The sequence below is a fragment of the Ranitomeya variabilis genome, chromosome 1, assembly GCF_051348905.1.
Source record: "Ranitomeya variabilis isolate aRanVar5 chromosome 1, aRanVar5.hap1, whole genome shotgun sequence".
In the NCBI taxonomy this organism is placed as follows: domain Eukaryota; kingdom Metazoa; phylum Chordata; class Amphibia; order Anura; family Dendrobatidae; genus Ranitomeya; species Ranitomeya variabilis.
In genome coordinates, this window is record NC_135232.1 from 1,023,029,194 (window position 1) to 1,023,051,396 (window position 22,203).

At 47.5% G+C, this 22,203-nt stretch overlaps 1 protein-coding gene across 1 annotated transcript in view; it reads right to left on the bottom strand.

Annotated features, from left to right (window-relative positions):
* Nucleotides 1–22,203, bottom strand: part of LOC143793009 (cytochrome P450 3A24-like) — a 186,093-nt gene that overhangs the window by 130,540 nt on the left and 33,350 nt on the right. Inside the window, exons 6-7 of the mRNA XM_077279562.1 lie at nt 20,994–21,082; nt 6,500–6,648 (exon numbers count right to left, since the gene is read on the bottom strand). Coding sequence (XP_077135677.1) covers nt 6,500–6,648; nt 20,994–21,082 — 238 coding nt within the window. The remainder of the gene's footprint in view (nt 1–6,499; nt 6,649–20,993; nt 21,083–22,203) is intronic.

Consider the following 22,203-nt stretch of genomic DNA (forward strand, 5'->3'; position numbering starts at 1 on the left):
TTGCATATAATTTTCATATTTTTTTGGGGTCAACACTATTTTTTATCCTTTTATATTTTATGATATGCATGGCCTAAAAAGGAGTTAATACACTGGGGGTGTGCAATTAAGGATATATTTCCTGGACCGTGTGAATAAAAGTTATATGTGCTTTTAATTCTTATTTTAATATGCAATATATGAATTTTTTTATGTAATTGTTGCCAATCTTATAAATAAAGGCATATTTTCTAACTTATTCCCAAGTTCATTTATTTTCTGGTGACTTCATATCCTTGGTGGTTTGGTTTTCACTCACGATAGTAGGAAGAGTGCAGTCTGGCAATTTTTTAACCAAGACCCGAATGATCAGTGCAAAGTGATCTGTAAGAAATGCTCAAGGTCCTTTAGCAGAGGTCAGAATGTCAAAAATTTAAATACAACTTGCATGCGTAGACATTTAACCACCATGCACTTGCAAGCCTGGACTAACTACCAAACGTCCCATAACGTTGTTGCACCCGCTCACAATGAAGCTAGTCAGCAACGCTACATTCCTTCCCTCACTGTAAGCCCACCGTTTACAACACCACCTGCAGCAAATGTGGAGGTATCGTCGCAAGGCCAAAGCAGTCAGGGAATCACCAGGTTCTTGGTAGGAAACACTATATGTAGGCCAACAGCAAGAATACCATCACCAACCCTCTCTCAGTCTGCCATGTCCACCACCACCCCCGCTAGTTCAACCATATGCAGCCCTTCAGTCCAGCTCACACTACAAGAGACTCTTGTTAGGAAAAGGAAGTACTCATCCTCTCATCCGCGTACACAGGGTTTGAACGCCCACATTGCTAGACTAATCTCGTTAGAGATGATGCCCTACCGGTTGGTTGAAAGCGAAGCTTTCAAAGCCCTGATGGCCTACGCAGTGCCACACTATGACCTACCCAGTCGACACTTCTTTGCAAGAAAAGCCATCCCAGCCCTCCACCAGCATGTCAAAGACTGCATTCTCCATGCACTGAGGCAATCAGTCAGCAGAAAGGTGCACCTCACAACAGATGCATGGACCAGTAGGCATGGCCATGGACGTTACGTGTCCATCACGGCACACTGGGTTAATGTGGTGGATGCAGGGTCCACAGGGGACAGCCATATTGGGACAGTTCTGCCTAGCCCACAGTCTAGGAAACAGTTGGCAGTAGGCGTTCGCCACCCCTCCTCCTCGTCCTCCAGCAGAAGCGAGAGCTCGTCCACAGACCACAGTCGCACGACCACTCCATCCGCAGCTGCCAGTGTTGCACACGAGGTGTCCCATTATGGAACAGCTAGTGGTAAGCGTCAGCAGGCTGTGTTGGAAATGAAGTGTTTGGGCGACAACAGACACACAGCGGAAGTTCTGTCTGAGTTCTTGCAGCAAGAAACTCAGTCATGGCTGGGCAGTGTACATCTTGAGGCAGGCAAGGTAGTCAGTGATAACGGAAGGGATTTTATGGCTGCCATAGCCCTTTCAAAACTGAAACACATTCCTTGCCTGGCTCACACCTTGAACCTGGTGGTGCAGTGCTTCCTGAAAAGTTATCCGGGGTTACCCGCCCTGCTCCTGAAGGTGAGAAGACTTTGCTCGCACATCCGCCGGTCGCCCGTACACTCCAGCCGTATGCAGAACCATCAGCGATCTTTGCAGCTTCCCCAGCACCGCCTAATAATTGACGTTGCAACAAGGTGGAACTCCACACTGCACATGCTTCAGAGGCTGTGCGAACAGAGGCGTGCTGTTATGTATTTATGGGAGGATACACATACACGGGCAGGCAGTTGGATGGCAGACATGGAGTTGTCAGGTGTGCAGTGGTCGAAGCTACAAGACCTGTGTCAAGTCCTTCAGTGTTTTGAGGAATGCACACGCCTGGTTAGTGCAGACGACGCCATCATAAGCATGAGCATCCCTCTAATGCATCTGCTGATGCAAAGTTTGACGCACATAAAGGAGCAGGCGTCTGCAGCCGAGGACGAGGGAAGCCTTGATGACAGTCAGCCATTGTCTGCTCAGGGAAGTGTCCTGGACGAGGTGGCAGACGAAGAGGAGGAGGATGAGGAGGATGATGGGGATGAATAGTTATGGGAGGAGGAAGCTTCTCAGGGGGCAATAGAAAGTGGTGGCGTTGCAAGGTCAGGTACAGGGTTTTTGAGGGAGACAAGTGATGTTGATTTGCCAGAAAGTGCTCCTCAACCCAGCACAAGCAGTGAATTGACACCTGGAACATTGTCCCACATGGCGGATTATGCCTTGCGTATCCTAAAAAGGGACCCCCACATTATCAAAATGATGACCGATGACGATTACTGGTTGGCCTGCCTCCTGGATCCACGCTATAAAGGGAAATTGCAAAATATCATGCCACATGAGAACCTTGAGCAAATATTGGCTACCAAACAAGCAACTCTTGTAGACCGTTTGGTTCAGGCATTCCCAGCACACAGCGGCGGTGATGGTTCTCACACGAGCTGCAGGGGGCAACATGGCAGAGGTGTTAGAGGTGCACAAATCAGAAGTGGCGTTGGACAGAGGGGTTTTATGACCAGGTTGTGGAGTGATTTCGCAATGACTGCAGACACGACAGGTATTGCAGCATCAATTCAAAGTGACAGGAGACAACATTTGTCCAGTATGGTTACAAACTATTTTTCCTCCCTTATCGATGTTCTCCCTCACACGTCATTCCCCTTTGATTACTGGGCATCTAAAATAGACACCTGGCCTGAATTGGCAGAATATGCATTACAGGAGCTTGCTTGCCCAGCTGCTAGTGTGCTATCAGAAAGAGTATTCAGTGCTGCTGGTTCAATACTGACCGAAAAAAGGACTCGTCTGGCTATCCAAAATGTTGATGATCTAACCTTCATTAAAATGAACCAATTATGGATTTCTAATTATTTTGCCCCACCTTTCCCTGCTGACACCTAGCTTTCCTGTAAAAAGGTCTTGCTTTTGGACTCGTCTTACTGACTGCTCCAATTTCTCCATTTGCAGCTGCTGTATGTCCACCATAGGCCATTTTTACACCTCCCTAAATGGGCTGACTCCCCCCACGGGGCCGTGGTCACCACTTGGCGCAAGCACCCGTGCGAGTGCCGTTTGGCTGAACAGGTGGGTGTGCCCACTTTTGGGCGACGGCACTGGCACAGAGTCCCTCATAGTACAATGAAGTGTCTCTGGTGGTGGTGGTGCACACCCAACGTCAGACACACCGTCGTAACATGAGGGGCCCTGGGCCAGTACCGCCGCCCACGAGAGAGTGTTCCCCCCCCAGCTCAAACAGTGCTCTACCACTTGCAAAATTACCTCTCACTGCTCCACCACTGTTTAGTCTGTGCTGTTAAATCCTTCAATGGCACTGCCAATACCAATTTGTTGGCATGATTGATGCTAGTAAAAATATTCAGGGGCCCTGTCCTACATTTACACCAGTTAATACTTTGCGCCAACTACCACAGTCTGCAAGTCAGCAGAGTAGCCCTACCCCTGTACCTAGGTATGCCACCTGTTTATTTGTGAATTTTTTTTTTTGCCAGACATTAACCTCACTTTATTATTTTGGCCTACTAACTGTGTCAGACACTCCTTACAGTTGTCCTCCACTGAACAAAGCTAGGCCGCCTGCGTTCTCCTGTAACCTATTTTTAACTGCATTTTGCCTATTACTTTTTTGGCCCTACTAACTGGGTCTGCCCCTCGTTGCAATCGTCCTCTGCTGAACACACCAATGCTGCCTGTGTACCCCTGTAACCTATTTTAATCTGCATAGAGCCAACTTTTTTATTTTAGGCCTAGTAAGTCTGTCTGTGGTCCCTCCTTGCAATCGTCCTCCGCTGACCACACCAATGCTGCCTGTGTACCCCTGTAACCTATTTTAAACTGCATAGAGCCAACTTTTTTATTTTAGGCCTAGTAAGTCTGTCTGCGGTCCCTCCTTGCAATCGTCCTCCGCTGACCAAACCAATGCTGCCTGTGTACCCCTGTAACCTATTTTAAACTGCATAGAGCCAACTTTTTTATTTTAGGCCTAGTAAGTCTGTCTGCGGTCCCTCCTTGCAATCGTCCTCCGCTGACCACACCAATGCTGCCTGTGTACCCCTGTAACCTATTTTAAACTGCATAGAGCCAACTTTTTTATTTTAGGCCTAGTAAGTCTGTCTGCGGTCCCTCCTTGCAATCATCCTCCGCTGACCAAACCAATGCTGCCTGTGTACCCCTGTAACCTATTTAAAACTGCATAGAGCCTACTTTTTTATTTTAGGCCTAGTAAGTCTGCGCCACTCCTTCCAATTGTCCTCCGCTGACCACACCAATGCTGCCTGTACCCCGTAACCTTTTTTAAACTGCATTGAGCCAACTTTTTTGGTTAAGGCCTACTACCTGTGTCTGTCTGCGCCACTGAATACAGCTGTCCTCCTCTGAAAAAAGCTGAGCTTCAATTGTCAGGTTTTCAGCCTATAGGAATTTGAAAACTGCATCGGGGCTACTAGTTTGGTTGGGCCTACTAACGGTGTCTGACGCTCCTTGGTGTTCTCCTGGTTTTTTATCCTGAGCTTCTATCTTCAGGCTTTCGGCTTGTATTTATAATATTAAACTGCATTTAGGCTACTAGTTTGGTTGGGCCCTACTAATGGTGTCTGCCGCTCCTTGGTGTTGTCCTCAAGGAAAAAAGCTGAGCTTCAATCTTCAGGCTTTCGGCCTATATTTACAAATTTTAAACTGCATTTGGCCTACTAGTTTGGTTGGGCTCTACTAACGGTGTCTGCCGCTCCTTGGTGTTCTCCTCCACCTAACAAAGCTGAGCTTCAATTGTCAGGTTTTCAGCCTATAGGAATTTGAAAACTGCATCGGGGCTACTAGTTTGGTTGGGCCTACTAACGGTGTCTGCCGCTCCTTGGTGTTCTCCTGGTTTTTTATCCTGAGCTTCTATCTTCAGGCTTTCGGCCTGTATTTATAATATTAAACTGCATTTAGGCTAATAGTTTGGTTGGGCCCTACTAATGGTGTCTGCCGCTCCTTGGTGTTCTCCTCCACTGAACAAAGCTGAGCTTCAATCTTCAGGCTTTCGGCCTATATTTACAAATTTTAAACTGCATTTGGCCTACTAGTTTGGTTGGGCCCTACTAACGGTGTCTGCCGCTCCTTGGTGTTCTCCTCCACCTAACAAAGCTGAGCTTCAATCTTCAGGCTTTCGGCCTGTATTTACAAATTTTAAACTGCATTTGGCCTACTAGTTTGGTTGGGCCCTACTAACGGTGTCTGCCGCTCCTCGGTGTTCTCCTCCACTGAACAAAGCTGAGCTTCAATCTTCAGGCTTTCAGCCTATATTTACAAATTTTAAACTGCATTTGGCCTACTAGTTTGGTTGGGCCCTACTAACGGTGTCTGCCGCTCCTTGGTGTTCTCCTCCACTGAACAAAGCTGAGCTTCAATCTTCAGGCTTTCGGCCTATATTTACAAATTTTAAACTGCATTTGGCCTACTAGTTTGGTTGGGCCCTACTAACAGTGTCTGCCGCTCTTTGGTGTTCTCCTCCACTGAACAAAGCAGTGCTGCCTCTTTACTCCTGTTACCAATTTTGAACTTTATTTGGCCCACTTTTTTCACGAAACCCGACTCGATCCTAAAAAAGTAAAAGTCGCTCAACCCTACTAGTAAGTCTCCCCCAGTCTAATCTTTTGCAAGCTAAACATTGTCAAATCCTCCAACCATTCCTCATAGGACATTGCATGCAGACCAGTCACCATTCTGGTAGCTCTTCTCTGAACTTGTTCCAGTTTGTTCATGTATTTTTTTAAATGTGGTGCCCAGAATAAGGCACAGTATTCCAGATGAGGTCTGACCAAAGAGTAGAAGTAGTAGTAATTACTTCACGTGAACTAGACTGTATGCTTCTGTTAATGCAACCCAGAGCTGTGTTTGCCTGTTTTGCTGCTGCATCACACTGTTGACTCATGTTCAGTCTGTGATCTATTAGTATGCTCAAGTCTTTTTCACATGGGCTGTTGCTTAGCTCTATTTTCCCATTCTGTATTTTTCTTGCCCTACCACAGCACCAGTTTGTTTAGATCTTTTTGAATCCTCTCTCTTCTCTATTATTAGATATCCCTCCTTGCTTTGTGTTATCAGCTAATTTAATCAGTTTACCGTCAATTTCTTCATCTAATTCATTGGTAAAGATGTTGAAAAACACTGACGCCAGGACAGAGCCCTGTGGTACCCCACTTGAGACATTCTTCCAACTGGATGTGCAGCCATTTATGACAACTCCTTGGCTCTGATCACTAAGGCAGTTATGAATTCACCTAACAGTTGCCTTTTGCATTCCATACTTGGACATTTTTTCATTTCGGATGGTATGACATACTTTGTGAAATGCTTTGCTGAAGTCAAGATATAATATATCTACTGCATTTCCCTGATCCACACAGTCAGTGAATCCGTCATAGTAGGATCTTAATAGATCTTACTAGTACTTACCTATTATTAAGAACAAAGGGTTAAAAAAAGAGAAGGTGAAAAGTTTTCTTCCATTAGTCAAAAATGGATCATTGGGATTGTTCAATGAATCCGCATTTACACTGAATGATGTGCTCAGGATAATGTCCATGCTGTAGCTTCCAAAGATGCTGAAATGACAAAATGGCAAAATTCCGGTCTGAGCTTAATAAACTTAAAACCTTCATGTATCACGTTAACATTCATGCTTCGACTAAAAGTTTTTCATCTAGTTTACTGGAAAATCCAAGAGAAGAATCAAAAACATTGCAATGCAATCACTTCACATGTGGTCCTCTTCAAGATAATGATTCTTGTGTATGTAAAATACATTTGAGCTGTGTAGAATTTTTTTCTGTAATATCAAAAGATGTACAATTGTAAACTAAATTGTTGGTGTGCTCAACATGACACAAAATACCACAGTTTAATATAATAGTATTTAGACTTTAAGATACTGTAATTACACCCACTAAAGGGTTCACCAGTAATATAAAAAATAAAGAAAAGTCATTATAAATGAATTCTTAAATATCTTTAATTAGTAAATCACAAACTTGTTTTGTCTAATCACTACTGTCTTCTTACATCGGTGAAAACTCGTCTTAAAATAGTAATAGGACAGGTGTCTGTGAGCATATGGGAAATAGGAAGTTCAGCTACTCTGACATACATATAAATTATATCATATACTACATCCATCCTTGTCACGGAAGTCATTCAGAAAGATGGGGTGGACGGCAGTGTAAGTGGAGTGCCCCCAAGGGCTAGGCGGTACTCGGTACCGGGACCTTCAGTTCTCAGGGGGATGTCACGGTGGCTGACCCGGTCCGTGGCCCTTGGGACGTCCGTTGTAAAAAGGAAAGGTCTTTAAAGGGATAAAGTTTGTGTTCGTGATGCAACCTGTGGTATTCGGTCAGGGTGACCGACGCTGCTTTAAGGGGTCCGCTGGGGTGATGTTATGGCAGCTAGATGATATACCTTCCCACAGGTGAAGTTTGTCCCCAGGGTGTTGTGAATTTACCTTTTGGCTCCCTCTAGTGGCTACTAGTGATTTTACTCTGGGTATGTCTATCATCCCTTGTATGCTCACCTGGGTCGTTAGGTCAGGGGTGTTGCTATATAAGCTCCCTGGACCTTCAGTTCAATGCCTGGCAACGTTGATATCAGAGCTAATCTGTAGTGCTCTTGTCTACTGATCCTGGTTCCTGCGTGATTAAGCTAAGTCCGCTTTCTTGCTTTTTGCTATTTGTTTTTGTTTGCATTTTTGTCCAGCTTGTTCATTATCTGTATCCTTTCCTTGCTGGAAGCTCTAGGGAGGCTGGAGTTCTCCCCCCGGGCCGTTAGACGGTTCGGGGGTTCTTGAATCTCCAGTGTGGAATTTTGTTAGGGTTTTTGTTGACCATATAAGTTATCTTACTACATTCTGCTATTAGTAAGTGGGCCTCTCTTTGCTAAACCTAGTTCATCTCTGTGTTTGTCATTTCCTCTTACCTCACCGTTATTATTTGTGGGGGGCTTGTATCCTACTTTTGGGGTCTATTCTCTGGAGGCAAGAGAGGTCTTTGTTTTCCTCTTCTAGGGGTAGTTAGTCCTCCGGCTGGCGCGAGACATCTAGCGACCAACGTAGGCATGTTCCCCGGCTACTTCTAGTGTTGGCGTTAGGAGTAGATATATGGTCAACCCAGTTACCACTGCCCTATGAGCTGGATTTTTGTACTTCGCAGACTTGCTGATATCTCTGAGACCCTCTCCATTGGGGTCACAACAGTTTGCCAGGCCACTATTAAATGTTAAATGCATTGCAGAAGCGGGATTATAAGAAAGAAAGTTCTGAGTTTTTTTTTCTCTTTCTCATTTTTTTTTCTTTTCCCCTTTAACTCTGAGTGGCTTGTGTTTGCTGCAGACATGAATGTCCAGACCTTGATTACAAGTGTGGACCAGCTTGCTGCTCGTGTGCAGGGCATACAAGATTATGTTATCAGAAATCCTATGTCAGAACCTAAGATACCGATTCCTGAACCATTTTCCGGAGACCGATTTAAATTTAGAAATTTCAGGAATAATTGTAAATTGTTTTTGTCCCTGAGACCCTGTTCATCTGGAGGCTCCGCTCAGCAAGTAAAAATTGTTATTTCTTTTTTACGGGGCGACCCTCAGGATTGGGCCTTCTCGCTGGCGCCAGGAGATCCGGCATTGGCTGACATTGATGCGTTTTTTCTGGCGCTCGGTTTGCTTTATGAGGAACCCAATCTTGAGATTCAGGCAGAAAAAGCCTTGCTGGCGATGTCTCAGGGCCAGGACGAGGCCGAAGTGTATTGCCAAAAATTTCGGAAATGGTCCGTGCTGACCCAGTGGAACGAGTGTGCATTGGCTGCAAATTTTAGAAATGGCCTTTCTGAAGCCATTAAGAATGTGATGGTGGGTTTTCCCATTCCCACAGGTCTGAATGATTCTATGGCCCTGGCTATTCAAATCGACCGGCGGTTGCGGGAGCGCAAAACCGCAAATCCTCTCATGGTGTTGTCTGAACAGGCACCTGATTTACTGCAATGTGATAGAATCCTGACTAGAAATGAGTGGAAAATTCATAGACGCCAGAATGGCTTGTGTTACTACTGTGGTGATTCTACACATGTTATCTCAGCATGCTCTAAACGTCTTACTAAGGTTGTTAGTCCGGTCGCCATTGGTAATTTGCAACCTAAATTTATTCTATCTGTAACTTTGATTTGCTCACTGTCATCGTATCCTGTCATGGCGTTTGTGGACTCAGGTGCTGCCCTGAGCCTTATGGATCTGTCATTTGCCAAGCGCTGCGGATTTGTGCTTGAGCCATTGGAAAATCCTATCCCTCTTAGGGGCATTGACTCTACGCCATTGGCAAAAAATAAACCGCAGTTTTGGACACAGGTTACCATGTGCATGACTCCCGAACATCGGGAGGTAATACGTTTTCTTGTTCTACATAAAATGCATGATTTGGTTGTTTTGGGTTTGCCATGGTTACAGACCCATAATCCAGTCTTGGACTTGAAGGCTATGTCAGTGTCAAGCTGGGGCTGCCATGGAATTCACGGAGATTCCCTGCCCTTGTCTATTGCATCTTCTACGCCTTCGGAAGTTCCGGCGTATTTGTCTGATTATCAGGATGTCTTCAGCGAGTCTAAGTCCAGTGCACTGCCTCCTCATAGGGAATGTGACTGTGCAATAGATTTGATTCCTGGCAGTAAGTTTCCTAAGGGGAGACTGTTTAATCTGTCGGTACCTGAACATACCGCGATGCGTTCATATATCAAGGAGTCTCTTGAGAAGGGGCATATCCGTCCTTCTTCTTCCCCTCTTGGTGCGGGATTCTTTTTTGTGGCCAAAAAGGACGGATCTTTGAGGCCTTGTATTGACTATCGGCTTTTAAATAAGATCACTGTCAAATTTCAGTATCCTTTGCCGCTGTTGTCAGATTTGTTTGCCCGGATTAAAGGTGCCAAGTGGTTCACCAAGATAGACCTTCGTGGTGCGTACAACCTTGTGCGCATTAGGCAGGGCGATGAATGGAAGACCGCATTCAATACGCCCGAAGGTCATTTTGAGTACTTGGTGATGCCATTTGGGCTCTCTAATGCACCTTCAGTTTTTCAGTCCTTCATGCATGACATTTTCCGGAAGTATCTGGATAAATTTTTGATTGTTTATCTGGATGATATTCTGGTTTTTTCTGATGATTGGGACTCGCATGTGGAGCAGGTCAGGATGGTTTTTGAGATTCTGCGTGAAAATTCTTTGTTTGTAAAAGGCTCAAAGTGTCTCTTTGGTGTACAGAAGGTTCCCTTTTTGGGGTTCATTTTTTCCCCTTCTGCAGTGGAGATGGATCCAGTCAAGGTCCGAGCTATTCATGATTGGACTCAACCCTCGTCAGTTAAGAGTCTTCAGAAGTTCTTGGGTTTTGCTAACTTCTACCGTCGTTTTATCGCAAATTTCTCTAGCGTTGTTAAACCGCTGACGGATATGACCAAGAAAGGCTCTGATGTAGCTAACTGGGCTCCTGCTGCCGTGGAGGCTTTCCAGGAGTTGAAACGCCGGTTTACTTCGGCGCCTGTTTTGTGCCAGCCTGACGTCTCACTTCCCTTTCAGGTTGAGGTGGATGCTTCGGAGATTGGGGCAGGGGCCGTTTTGTCGCAGAGAGGCCCTGGTTGCTCTACTATGAGACCTTGTGCCTTTTTCTCTAGGAAATTTTCGCCGGCAGAGCGAAATTATGATGTGGGCAATCGGGAGTTGTTGGCCATGAAGTGGGCATTTGAGGAGTGGCGTCATTGGCTCGAGGGTGCTAAGCATCGTGTGGTGGTCTTGACTGATCACAAAAATTTGATGTATCTCGAGTCTGCTAAACGCCTGAATCCTAGACAGGCCCGCTGGTCATTGTTTTTCTCCCGTTTTGACTTTGTGGTCTCGTATTTACCAGGTTCTAAGAATGTGAAGGCCGATGCTCTGTCTAGGAGCTTTGTGCCTGATGCTCCTGGAGTCGCTGAACCTGAGGGTATTCTTAAGGAAGGAGTTATCTTGTCAGCTATTTCTCCAGATCTGCGACGTGTGTTGCAGAGATTTCAGGCTGGTAGGCCTGACTCTTGTCCACCTGACAGATTGTTTGTGCCTGCTAAATGGACCAGCAGAGTCATTTCCGAGGTTCATTCCTCAGTGTTGGCAGGGCACCCGGGAATTTTTGGCACCAGAGATCTGGTGGCCAGGTCCTTTTGGTGGCCTTCCTTGTCAAGGGATGTGCGGTCATTTGTTCAGTCCTGTGGTACTTGTGCTCGAGCTAAGCCTTGCTGTTCTCGTGCCAGCGGGTTGCTCTTGCCCTTGCCTGTCCCGAAGAGACCTTGGACACACATCTCTATGGATTTCATTTCGGATCTTCCGGTGTCTAAGGGCATGTCTGTCATCTGGGTGATATGTGATCGTTTCTCCAAGATGGTCCATCTGGTTCCTTTGCCTAAGCTGCCTTCCTCTTCTGATCTGGTTCCTGTGTTCTTCCAGAACGTGGTTCGTTTGCACGGCATTCCTGAGAATATTGTGTCGGACAGAGGATCCCAGTTTGTTTCCAGGTTCTGGCGATCCTTTTGTGGTAGGATGGGCATTGATTTGTCGTTTTCCTCCGCTTTTCATCCACAGACTAACGGACAAACGGAACGAACTAATCAGACTCTGGAGGCGTATTTGAGGTGTTTTGTCTCTTCTGATCAGGATGATTGGGTGACCTTCTTGCCGTTGGCTGAATTTGCCCTTAATAATCGGGCTAGTTCTGCCACCTTGGTTTCGCCATTTTTCTGCAACTCCGGTTTCCATCCTCGTTTTTCCTCGGGACATGTGGAGCCTTCTGACTGTCCTGGAGTGGATTCTGTGGTGGATAGGTTGCAGCGGATCTGGAATCATGTGGTGGACAACTTGAAGTTGTCACAGGAGAAGGCTCAGCGTTTTGCCAACCGCCGCCGCGGTGTGGGTCCCCGACTTCGTGTTGGGGATTTGGTATGGCTGTCTTCTCGATTTGTTCCTATGAAGGTCTCCTCTCCCAAATTTAAGCCTCGATTCATTGGTCCTTACAGGATATTGGAGATCCTTAATCCTGTGTCCTTTCGCCTGGATCTTCCGGTGTCGTTTGCCATTCACAACGTATTTCATAGGTCCTTGTTGCGGCGGTACGTTGTGCCTGTGGTTCCTTCTGCTGAGCCTCCTGCTCCGGTGTTGGTTGAGGGCGAGTTGGAGTACGTGGTGGAGAAGATCTTAGATTCTCGTCTCTCCAGGCGGAGGCTTCAGTACCTGGTCAAGTGGAAGGGCTATGGTCAGGAGGATAATTCCTGGGTGGTCGCCTCTGATGTGCATGCGGCCGATTTAGTTCGTGCCTTTCACGCCGCTCATCCTGATCGCCCTGGTGGTCTTGGTGAGGGTTCGGTGACCCCTCACTAAGGGGGGGGTACTGTTGTGAATTTACCTTTTGGCTCCCTCTAGTGGCTACTAGTGATTTTACTCTGGGTATGTCTATCATCCCTTGTATGCTCACCTGGGTCGTTAGGTCAGGGGTGTTGCTATATAAGCTCCCTGGACCTTCAGTTCAATGCCTGGCAACGTTGATATCAGAGCTAATCTGTAGTGCTCTTGTCTACTGATCCTGGTTCCTGCGTGATTAAGCTAAGTCCGCTTTCTTGCTTTTTGCTATTTGTTTTTGTTTGCATTTTTGTCCAGCTTGTTCATTATCTGTATCCTTTCCTTGCTGGAAGCTCTAGGGAGGCTGGAGTTCTCCCCCCGGGCCGTTAGACGGTTCGGGGGTTCTTGAATCTCCAGTGTGGAATTTTGTTAGGGTTTTTGTTGACCATATAAGTTATCTTACTACGTTCTGCTATTAGTAAGTGGGCCTCTCTTTGCTAAACCTAGTTCATCTCTGTGTTTGTCATTTCCTCTTACCTCACCGTTATTATTTGTGGGGGGCTTGTATCCTACTTTTGGGGTCTATTCTCTGGAGGCAAGAGAGGTCTTTGTTTTCCTCTTCTAGGGGTAGTTAGTCCTCCGGCTGGCGCGAGACATCTAGCGACCAACGTAGGCATGTTCCCCGGCTACTTCTAGTGTTGGCGTTAGGAGTAGATATATGGTCAACCCAGTTACCACTGCCCTATGAGCTGGATTTTTGTACTTCGCAGACTTGCTGATATCTCTGAGACCCTCGCCATTGGGGTCATAACACAGGGCTTCCCAGTGTGTAGATGGTGGATGGTGAGAGGCGCAGAGGACACAAGGTTGCAGTCTCTTTACCTTTTACTGAAGGCTTCAGCATCCACAGTCCAAAGCACAGACCACGGGGCAGGCAGAGTCCAGCCGGTTTGGAGGAAAGTCCAGAGTCCCCTTATCCAGGTAGAAATCAGTAGCCTTCCTCTAGTGCTGTGTGTTGTAGTACCTTACTGCTAAGCTTCTCATAAGGTCCTCACAACTGTTGAAGATGTTACAGATGTTATGTCTCTCTCTCTGTCCCCCAGATGGATAGGACAAACCTTGAGGCGTTTTACAGGGACTCTATCATGCCCCGGCCTCTAAGCGGTGCCACCTTGCCTCCTGGGTGTAGGGGCGGATTAGTAACGTGCAATTAGCTGTCCTGACGGTCTCTGGAGCAAGGCATAAAGGACTGTTGCTCCCTCGGTGTTCCTGCTACCGGGATCTTGCGCCTCAGAAGGAGGCAGCCTGTGCAGGGCAGAACTCCTCTGATATCCACTCCTTTGCTACGACTTCTTCACCCTCTCTACAATACAGTTCTCTTTCCGTGTCTCTGGAAGCTGCCGCATTTAGGGTAGGCGCAGCTCCGTGACCTTCTGTCTCGGCCTCTGAGAGGATCCGACCCCTGTCAGGGACCAACTAACTGAGCAAAGCTCAGCCAGCAACTGCCTAACTTCCTCCCCAGGCAACCAGTTGTACCTTAATGTGAAGAGTGGCCTAATAAATAGGAGCATAGCTCCCCCTGGTGGCCTGGAGTAAGAAATGTGTTGTATGTTTGTGTTACCTGGATTCGGTTGTCATTCTTTGCCTCCAAACGTAACATCACTTCCCCCTAGAGGAGAATGATATTACTGCAACGACCAGGACCCTGGGGCGCTGCATAAGCAGCTTTATCTTACTTCAGCATCCCTGGTATCTCCAGTATTAGATAAGATAGGCAGGGTGGAAAGCAGTGTGAGCAGCCTCTGCTTACCTCGGCAGCCCAGGTATCTCCAGTATCAGATCAGATAAACATGGTGGACAACAATATGAGCAGGCTCTTCTTACCTCAACACTCCAGGTATCTACACTTGTGCTGTTCCGTGTAAGTTATGCTCCTCAGTTTCTATGTATTGTATTTTTCATGCTATGTATGTTCCTACATTTCTGCTCTGCTGCCAACTAATGGCCTTTTTCCGTATGGCAGCTTGTTATTCATTAATTTTATGGGCACGCCTTTCACATCTGGTTCAAGGGTCAAGTCTCTTCCTGCTGACAGCCATTTAATTTTAATCTACTTGCTGTTGTGAGAGGATACGCTTGAACCGGGCTTAGGAAGGCATCAGTTTTTCGACCTCTTGCTGCTCACACTTGCAGCCATACTCGGTGCTACATCTTACTGTACCTTGTCTACACCTGCATTTCCAGAGAAAGTACTGTATAACCATCGTACGCTGTATGTTCAGATTTCCAAATAAACAAGACTGGATTGTACAATTCCTGGTGTGCATCATCTTTCCGGACGCTGAACAGCATTGGTCCGGTCTGCCCTACATCCAGGAAACTGAAGATACGAATCTCTCACAACACCTATTAGTCAACCACACCTCCACTCGCCTCATGTGGGGACAGAACAACACTATTAAATTAGATAGGCAAGGTAGACAGCAGTGTGAGCAGCCTCCTCTTACCTCAGCACCCGTGGTATCTCCAGTATTAGATCAAACTATCCACTTAGAGCTCATCTTCCTACACATATAGGAAGAGGAGGACTTTCCTACTGCACATGCTTGCAAATCTCTGTCTTATTACCATCCTAGGAAAGGTTTCTGTCAGTGTAACAAGATGATGACCATTTTGATCTCCCTAGACCAGTGATGGGCAACCTTTTGAGCTCGGTGTGTCAAAATTCGCCAAAAAACCGAGCATAACTTGGGTGGTGTGTCACCTTGATAAAAAAACATAATTTTGCGACATGTATAGTTTAAATAACAAATATGTATAATTAGAATTAACTTACCTGCTTAGTGACTTCTTTGTTCATCTGTCAGTTGGTTTCTTTTGTTGGTCTTGCTATTATTTAACTTGTGTGGGGTGCCGTGAACTAAGATAAGTGAGGGGGAGGGGGAATTCTTCCAGTGATGGCGAACCTGTGGCACTCCAGCTGTTGCAAAACTACAATTCCCATCATGTCTTTACAGCCAAAGCCTTTGCTTTGAATGGCCAGCCATGATGGGAATTGTAGTTTTGCAACAGCTGGACTGCCACAGGTTCGCCATCACTGATGCCTCCCTCTCACTTATCTCAGTAATGGCCAATGACACCCCACAGTTCACTGGATGATGGTTGCTGTAGTAGTCACAGGGCCTGAGTCCAGACAGCAATCACAGGGCCTGAGTCCAGACAGCAATCACAGGGCCTGAGTCCAGACAGCTATCACAGGGCCTGAGTCCAGACAGCAATCACAGGGCCTGAGTCCAGACAGCAATCACAGGGCCTGAGTCCAGACAGCAATCACAGGGCCTGAGTCCAGACAGCAATCACAGGGCCTGAGTCCAGACAGCAATCACAGGGCCTGAGTCCAGACAGCAATCACAGGGCCTGAGTCCAGACAGCAATCACAGGGCCTGAGTCCAGACAGCAATCACAGGGCCTGAGTCCAGACAGCAATCACAGGGCCTGAGTCCAGACAGCAATCACAGGGCCTGAGTCCAGACAGCAATCACAGGGCCTGAGTCCAGACAGCAATCACAGGGCCTGAGTCCAGACAGCAATCACAGGGCCTGAGTCCAGACAGCAATCACAGGGCCTGAGTCCAGACAGCAATCACAGGGCCTGAGTCCAGACAGCAATCACAGGGCCTGAGTCCAGACAGCAATCACAGGGCCTGAGTCCAGACAGCAATCACAGGGCCTGAGTCCAGACAGCAATCACAGGGCCTGAGTCCAGACAGCAATCACAGGGCCTGAGTCCAGACAGCAATCACAGGGCCTGAGTCCAGACAGCAATCACAGGGCCTGAGTCCAGACAGCAATCACAGGGCCTGAGTCCAGACAGCAATCACAGGGCCTGAGTCCAGACAGCAATCACAGGGCCTGAGTCCAGACAGCAATCACAGGGCCTGAGTCCAGACAGCAATCACAGGGCCTGAGTCCAGACAGCAATCACAGGGCCTGAGTCCAGACAGCTATCACAGGGCCTGAGTCCAGACAGCTATCACAGGGCCTGAGTCCAGACAGCTATCACAGGGCCTGAGTCCAGACAGCTATCACAGGGCCTGAGTCCAGACAGCTATCACAGGGCCTGAGTCCAGACAGCTATCACAGGGCCTGAGTCCAGACAGCTATCACAGGGCCTGAGTCCAGACAGCAATCACAGGGCCTGAGTCCAGACAGCAATCACAGGGCCTGAGTCCACACAGCTATCACAGGGCCTGAGTCCAGACAGCTATCACAGGGCCTGAGTCCAGACAGCTATCACAGGGCCTGAGTCCAGACAGCTATCACAGGGCCTGAGTCCAGACAGCTATCACAGGGCCTGAGTCCAGACAGCAATCACAGGGCCTGAGTCCAGACAGCAATCACAGGGCCTGAGTCCAGACAGCAATCACAGGGCCTGAGTCCAGACAGCAATCACAGGGCCTGAGTCCAGACAGCAATCACAGGGCCTGAGTCCAGACAGCAATCACAGGGCCTGAGTCCAGACAGCTATCACAGGGCCTGAGTCCAGACAGCAATCACAGGGCCTGAGTCCAGACAGCAATCACAGGGCCTGAGTCCAGACAGCAATCACAGGGCCTGAGTCCAGACAGCAATCACAGGGCCTGAGTCCAGACAGCAATCACAGGGCCTGAGTCCAGACAGCAATCACAGGGCCTGAGTCCAGACAGCAATCACAGGGCCTGAGTCCAGACAGCTATCACAGGGCCTCCAGACAGCTATCACAGGGCCTGAGTCCAGACAGCTATCACAGGGCCTGAGTCCAGACAGCTATCACAGGGCCTGAGTCCAGACAGCTATCTCCTCAGGCCTCAGAAGTGCAGCCTGGGACTTCTGGTCGGTGCAGCCTGGGACTTCTGGTCGGCGCAGCAGGGAGCAGCGCAATGTCGCCCAAACAACACAGATCCGACGCAGAGGCCTGGGACTTCCGGGAGCTGCGCCTAGCCTACCGGAAGTCCCAGGCCTAGACGCTCTGCACCGGAGCTCTGTTGTTTGGACCCACAGACCCTCCTGCATGGCATCCGATCCGATAAAAAATCGGATCGGATGCCATTGTTTAGTATTCCGATACCGCAAGTATCGGGTATCGGCCGATATTTGCTGTATCGGAATTCCGATACCGAGATCCGATACTTTTGTGGTATCGGGTATCGGTATCGAAACAACATTAATGTGTGTAAAATAAAGAATTAAAATAAAAAATATTGCTATACTCACCTGTCCGACGCAGCCTGGACGTCCGCGAGGGAACCGGCAGCGTTGTTTGCTTAAAAATCGCGGTTTTCCTTCCTTACTTGAAGTCCCGGCTTGTGATTGGTTGCGTGCCGCCCATGTGACCGAGACGCGACCAATCACAGCAAGCCGTGACGTAATTTTAGGTCCTTCAGGATTTTAAAATTACGTTCCGGCGTTGTGATTGGTTGCGTGCGGTCACATGGGCGACGCAACCAATCACAACGCCGGAACGTAATTTTAAAATCCTGAAGGACCTAAAATTACGTCACGGCTTGCTGTGATTGGTCGCGTCTCGGTCACATGGGCGGCACGCAACCAATCACAAGCCGGGACTTCAAGGAAGGAAGGAAAACCGCGATTTTTAAGCAAACAACGCTGCCGGTTCCCTCGCGGACGTCCAGGCTGCGTCGGACAGGTGAGTATAGCAATATTTTTTATTTTAATTCTTTATTTTACATATTAATATGGTTCCCAGGGCCTGAAGGAGAGTTTCCTCTCCTTCAGACCCTGGGAAAGAAGCAATTTCTATGGGGCCGCGGCCGGCGGCCGGCGTGTCACTGAAAATGACTACGCGTGTCAGCACTGACACGCGTGTCATAGGTTCGCCATCACTGCCCTAGACAGATATTCACCGGTTTCTAGTGCCCACGCTCATTTTGTGAATCAAATCTTTTGAGTGTCCAGATACACTATCGTTCAAAAGTTTAGGGTCACTTAGAAATCTCCTTATTTTTGAAAGAAAAGCACAGTTTTTTCCAATGAAGCTAACATTAAATGATTCAGAAGTACACTCTATATATTGTTAATGTGGTAAATGGCTATTCTAGCTGCAAATGTCTTGTTTGTAATGCAATATCTTCATAGGTGTATAGAGGCCCATTTCCAACAACCATCACTCCAGTGTTCTTATGGTACTTTGTGTTTGCTAACTGTTTAAGGCCTCTTTCACACGTCAGTGTCTCCGGTACGTGTAGTGACAGTTTTCTCACGTACCGGAGACACTGACACACGTAGACCCATTTAAATGAACGGGTCTATGCACATGTGCGTGTTTTCACACGGACCGTATGTCCGTGCTGAAAACACGTAGACATGTCCGTTTTTTACCGGCAGCACGGACCACAATACGGACAGCACACGTGCACACGGAGAACAGTGTGCACTCTCCTCCGTGTGCACGTACCGCCCGCAGGAGAGACAGCGCTACAGTAAGCGCTGTCCCCCCCGCATGTGGTGCTGAAGGCAGAATTCATCTCTTCTCCCCCAGCGTTCGTTGGAGAGAAGAGATGAAAGATCGATTTATTTATTTTTTTTTGTGCAAAATACATTTTGCATGTGCCCCCCGCCTCCCCCCTCAGTGCGCCACCTGGCCCCTTGCAGCAGAAATACTCACCTAGCTCCCGCGATGTCTCTTCTGTCCTCTCCGCGATGGCAGCTTCTCCTGTGTGAGCGGAATATTCCCTGACTGTAATGAGCGGTCCCACGTGACCGCTCACACAGGAGAAGCTGCCAGCGCGGAGAGGACAGAGGAGACATCGCTGGAGCTAGGTGAGTATTTCTGCGGCAAGGGGCCAGGCGGCGCACTGAGGGGGGAGGCGGGGGGCACATGCAAAATTTATTTTGCACAAACAAAAAAAAAAAATAGATCTTTCATCTCTTCTCTCCAACGAACGCTGGGGGAGAAGAGATGAATTCTGCCTTCAGCACCACATGCGGGGGGGACAGCGCTTACTGTAGCGCTGTCTCTCCTGCACGGTCCGTGTGGTCCTCAGGCGGCACACGGATGCCGCACGTGTGCCACACTGATGTGCCACTTGAGCACACGGACATACGGACACGGATATCTCCGGTACCGGTTTTTCCGGTACCGGAAATATCAGGACGTGTGAAAGAGGCCTAAGAAGGCTATTGGATGGTTAGAATACCCTTGAAAATCCTTGTGCAAGTATGTTAACACAGCTGAAAACAGTTTGGCTGATTAGAGAACCTATAAACCTGACCTTCCTTTGAGCTAGTTGAGAATCTGGAGCATTACATTTGTTGGTTCCATTGAACTCTCAAAATGGCCATAAAAAAAGAACTTTCATGTGAAACTCGACAGTCTATTCTTGTCCTTAGAAAGGAAGGCTATTCCATGCGAGAAATTGCCAAGAATTTCCTTTCCTACAACGGTGTGTACCCAGTGTCAATGTCTACAGTGAAGAGGTGAATGCTGGTTTCAGAGCAGAGTGGCAAAGAAAAAGTCATATCTGAGACTGGCAAATAAAAGGAAAAGATTAATATGGGCAAAAGAACACAGACATTGGACAGAGGAAGATTGCAAAAAGTGTTATGGACAGACGAATCCAAGTTTGAGGTGTTTGGATCACACAGAAGAACATTTGTGAGTCGCAGAACAACTGAAAAGATGCTGGAAGAGTGCCTGATGCCATCTGTCAAGCATGGTGGAGGTAATGTGATGGTCTGGGGTTGCTTTGGTGCTGGTAAAGTGGGAGATTTGTACAAGGTAAAAGGGATTTTGAATAATGAAGGCTATCACTCCATTTTGCAACCCCATGCCATACCCTGTGGACAGCACTTGATTGGAGCCAATTTCATCCTACAACAGAACAATGACCCAAAGCGCACCTCCAAATTATGCAAGAAATATTTAGGGAAGAAGCAGGCAGCTGGTATTCTATCTGTAATGGAGTGGCCAGCGCAGTCACCAGATCTCAACCCCATTGAGCTGTTGTGGGAGCAGCTTGACCGTATGGTACTCAAAAAGTGCCCATCAAGCCAAACCAACTTGTGGGAGGGGCTTCTGGAAGCATGGCGTGAAATTTCTCCAGATTACCTCAGCAAATCAACTGCTAGAATGCCAAATGTCTGCAATGCTGTAATTGCTGCAAAGGGAGCATTATTTGACAAACGCAAAGTTTGAAGGAGAAAATTGTTATTTCAAATAAAAATCTTTTTTTCGAACCTTGTCAATGTCTGGACTAGATTTTCAATTCATTTGGCAACTCATTTGATTAATAAAAGTATGCGTTTTCATGGAAAACACAAAATTGTCTGGGTGACCCTAAACTTTTGAACGGTAGTGTATAGCTATAGAGGCAAACATACATCTGGTATTTTTGACGTTGGTGTATTTCTTGTCTGAATTAATATGTGGCATATGGCTCTAGCTAGGCAGCCTGAATAGAAGAAATGGTTTTCTATGTAGCTTATATACAGGAATCTGTCCTGAAGATATGGTAACAGCTGTGCTGCAGCTCATATACATTGTAATAAAACTATGTACTTACTCCTTCATATTTAAAGATTCTTTGTTAGCAATTTTCTCATGAAGATTCTTTACTAAAAGTTCTCCGTATTCTTTGATTATCGGAAACATCTGTAAGGATGATGAGAGAACATTAGGCTTACATAGGGTATGTCCAAAAATGAATCATCATCATTTCCATCCCACATAGGAATTAAAAAATGACAATGCTCAATCCTTAGCAGGATTCCGCGCGTGCGCAGATGGAGATCGCGGCGGCCATTTTCCTGAAGCCCCGGGCAGCAGAGCGCTCCATCTGCGCACGCGCGGCCACAGAAAGATGGCCGCGCCCACCGGTAAACGGCTGAATAGCGCAGATCACGCTCTTTTTCATCTCCTGGGCAGTGGATATTCTCTGTTGGACATGCGCACACCACTACGCCACCAACGGAATGATGAGCCTGATCTGGGGGAGAAACAGCGCTGTCACCACTCCCATAGGACCAGACCAGCGTGAGTGACAGCAGAAAACGGCGACTTTACAAAGGTATTTCAGCAGCATAGGTGGGTAATAAAGGCACACAAAAGACACTAATGTAACGCCCAGCTCTGCCCCTATTTAACGCTATTTTTAGCTCATCTTCAAAAAACGGGGTGACAGGTTCCCTTTAAAGGGGTTTGTGAAATAATAAAAGTTTGTGACTCCACCTGTGGTACTCGATCAGGGGTGTCCGATGCTGCTTAAAGGGGTCCTCTGGGGCGATGTTATGGCAGCTGGGATGGTATGGCTTCCCACAGGTGAAGCTGGGTCCCCAGGGCTCCCGGTGTAGTTGGGAAAGGTGGTAGGTGGTGTAGAAAGAAATGGAGGACACAGGGTTGCAGTATCTTTACCTTTTTACTGATGGATTCAGGCAGCCACAGTCCAGGGTAACGGATGACAGGTGCAGATAGGGTCCGGCTGGCTTGGAAGCAATTCTGGAATCCCCTTTACCAGGTGGGGTTGGAAGCCTTCCCTCTAGCGCTGTGGTGTAGTCCCTTGCCTCACAATTTCTCTCTGTCCCCCAGTTTGGTAGGACACTACCCATACGACAGGTAGCTCGAGCCTTTTTACAGGATCTCTATCACGACCCGGGCTCTATGCGCTACTGTGTCCTCAGGTTTCAATGGTGGACAGGTGACTTGCAATCCAGCTGTCCTGCCGGTTTCTGCTGTGAGACGTAGAGTACTTCACAACCCCGGTCTTCCGGCTACGG